General features: G+C 37.6%; 1 protein-coding gene across 1 annotated transcript in view; it reads right to left on the reverse strand.

Moving 5' to 3' along the window:
- The window catches only part of LOC117938301 (aspartyl/asparaginyl beta-hydroxylase-like), a 4,722-nt gene extending 3,173 nt beyond the window's left edge, over positions 1–1,549 (reverse strand). The window contains exons 1-2 of the mRNA XM_034862822.1: positions 1,537–1,549; positions 261–323 (exon numbers count right to left, since the gene is read on the reverse strand). Of these exons, the coding sequence (XP_034718713.1) occupies positions 261–323; positions 1,537–1,549 (76 nt within the window). The remainder of the gene's footprint in view (positions 1–260; positions 324–1,536) is intronic.
- Positions 1,550–2,965: the final 1,416 nt, after the last annotated feature.

Raw genomic sequence — 2,965 nt, forward strand, 5'->3', positions numbered from 1 at the left:
TACACACACACACACACACACACACACACACACACTATGCTTCTTACACACACACACACACACACACACACACACACACAAAAGCGAGAATAACGTTGAAAAAAGTTAACAAAACTGGTTTTAATCTCATATTTGACGGGAAGACAAACAAAACAAAACTTATTGTAATTTATAATTAATTTATAATTAGTTGATCCCCAGAGGGGAAATTACACTTTACTTCAGTGTTTAGTACTTTGGTCTAATAGTGCTCTGTTTACCTCGGAGGTCGGAGCCTTTTCTCGGCCCGTCTCTCCTGACAGAAGATTTTAACTTCTTTTCACCTGAGCAGGACAGACAGCACAGGAAGTTAATGACAGCTTACAGCTCTGTGTCAAGTTCAAATGCCACAGCTGAGTTAATGAAAGCTAACAGCTCTGTGTCAAGTTTGAATGCCACAGCTTAGTTAATGAAAGCTAAAAGCTCTGTGTCAAGTTCAAATGCCACAGCTTAGTTAATAAAAGCTAAAAGCTCTGTGTCAAGTTCAAATGCCACATTTTTTTAATGAAAGCTAACAGCTATGTGTCAAGTTCAAATGCCACAGCTTAGTTAATAAAAGCTTACAGCTCTGTGTCAAGTTCAAATGCCACATTTTTTAATGAAAGCTAACAGCTATGTGTCAACTTCAAATGCCACAGCTTAGTTAATGAAAACTTACAGCTCTGTGTCAAGTTCAAATGCCACAGCTTAGTTAATGAAAGCTAACAGCTCTGTGTCAAGTTCAAATGCCACAGCTTAGTAAATGAAAACTTACAGCTCTGTGTCAAGTTCAAATGCCACAGCTTAGTTAATGAAAGCTAACAGCTCTGTGTCAAGTTCAAATGCCACAGCTTAGTTAATGAAAGCTAACAGCTCTGTGTCAAGTTCAAATGCCACAGCTTAGTTAATGAAAGCTTACAGCTCTGTGTCAAGTTCAAATGCCACAGCTTAGTTAATGAAAGCTAACAGCTCTGTGTCAAGTTCAAATGCCACAGCTTAGTTAATGAAAGCTTACAGCTCTGTGTCAAGTTCAAATGCCACAGCTTAGTTAATAAAAGCTAAAAGCTCTGTGTCAAGTTCAAATGCCACATTTTTTTAATGAAAGCTAACAGCTCTGTGTCAAGTTCAAATGCCACAGCTTAGTTAATAAAAGCTTACAGCTCTGTGTCAAGTTCAAATGCCACAGCTTAGTTAATGAAAGCTAACAGCTCTGTGTCAAGTTCAAATGCCACATTTTTTTAATGAAAGCTAACAGGTCTGTGTCAAGTTCAAATGCCACAGCTTAGTTAATAAAAGCTTACAGCTCTGTGTCAAGTTCAAATGCCACCGCTTCCTAATTAAATCAAATATGTCCAATTTAAAGAGATAAAACAGAATGACAATCTAATTGCTGACTGCTGATGTACTCATGCTCTTCATGTACATTCATATATTCGCCAGTAAAGCATCCGGTCTCTCAGTATTCTGTTTAAATGTATTTTAGGCTCATCCTCAGCCTAAAATACAACCAAATCAAACCATCTCTGTCCATGACGGCACCTTTAGCTTGCTCTGGGTAGCCTAACTGCCCCACACAGGTACAGCAGAACTGCCCGCATTATAGTTAGGCTACGTCGTTATTCCCAAAATACCATTTTGTGACAACAAATTAGCATATTGTGGCCACAAGCGTTTTGTGACCACAAATTAACATTTCCTGGCCACAAATTATTGTTTTTTTTCCATCTAATTAGCATTTTGTGGTCACAAATTGTATTTATTTTTTCAGTTGTCATGTCTGGGGCTCCAAACTAACTACCCGATGGAGGCAGCTGTAGAGCAGCAACTCCCGTGTTACGCGAGATACCATTATAAGATTTATTTGGGGGAGGGGGGGGTAATCTCACTTTAACAATGGCTGCTGTGTGTTTGGACTAAAGACACAAATAAAGACAAATAAATGTACAGTTCACTCAAGTTTTTATGTCTGCTATCGGGAATTGAAACACATTTAATTCTATAAATGTTCCTTTTGTATCATAACAAGCAAACAGTTGACCTTAAAGTCGCATGAAAACCACGTGTACACGGTGTGGTAAACACACTTATATAATATCATTGTGTACACTTCTTCAAAAACACAGGAATGATGTGATCAAAGCTTTGGATCACATTTCTAAGATCTACAAACAGAAGGCACAGTTCAACCAATTCACGTGATTATTAGATTATTAGTGGTTTACAGGCAGAAAAGTGTTAACCCCCATGTTGTCCTCATGTTGCCCCCATGTTGTCCTCATGTCGTCCTCATGTCGTCCTCATGTCGTCCTCATGTCGTCCTCATGTTGTCCTCATGTTGTCCCCATGTTGTCCCCATGTTGTCCTATATCAATGTTCTTTTTAATTCCCCAAAATAACATGATTTATTCCACCCAACGCTCTTTGCCAAGTACAAATCTCTACTTTCATTAATTTTGGGGCTTCTTATTCAATTTTATAGCATTGTAAAACAAATGTAAGTGTTTTAGAAATAGTACTGAGTAAAAGTTGACATATTCCAGTCTGTGATTATCATCAACATCCATTCCTTTAATTTTAGTCTCAATAATTCCTAATTTCTATTTTTCTAACTCAAACATTAGGTATAATTTCCTATAAATGAGGTTTATTGACCATAAATTCCAAAAAATAACTGTAAAACTAAAGTTAATAAGTTAGTGTTACCTAGTGTTGGAAACGTCAAAAAAGTGACAAACATTGAAAAAAAAAGCATCAAAAGTGTTGAAAAAAGGGACAAAAATGTAAGAAAAGTTAAAAACATAAATAAAAAGCGTCAACAAAAGTGCTTTTAAATTTGACAGGAAGACAACACGAGGGTTAAAATAAAGTGAGTGACATCGGTATCAGCAGAACCCCGGGGGGGCGGAGCCAGATGTCAACATTTGGGGCTCAGCCCAGACCCGGGGGG

The sequence above is a fragment of the Etheostoma cragini genome, chromosome 22 (genome assembly GCF_013103735.1).
Source record: "Etheostoma cragini isolate CJK2018 chromosome 22, CSU_Ecrag_1.0, whole genome shotgun sequence".
Lineage (NCBI taxonomy): Eukaryota > Metazoa > Chordata > Actinopteri > Perciformes > Percidae > Etheostoma > Etheostoma cragini.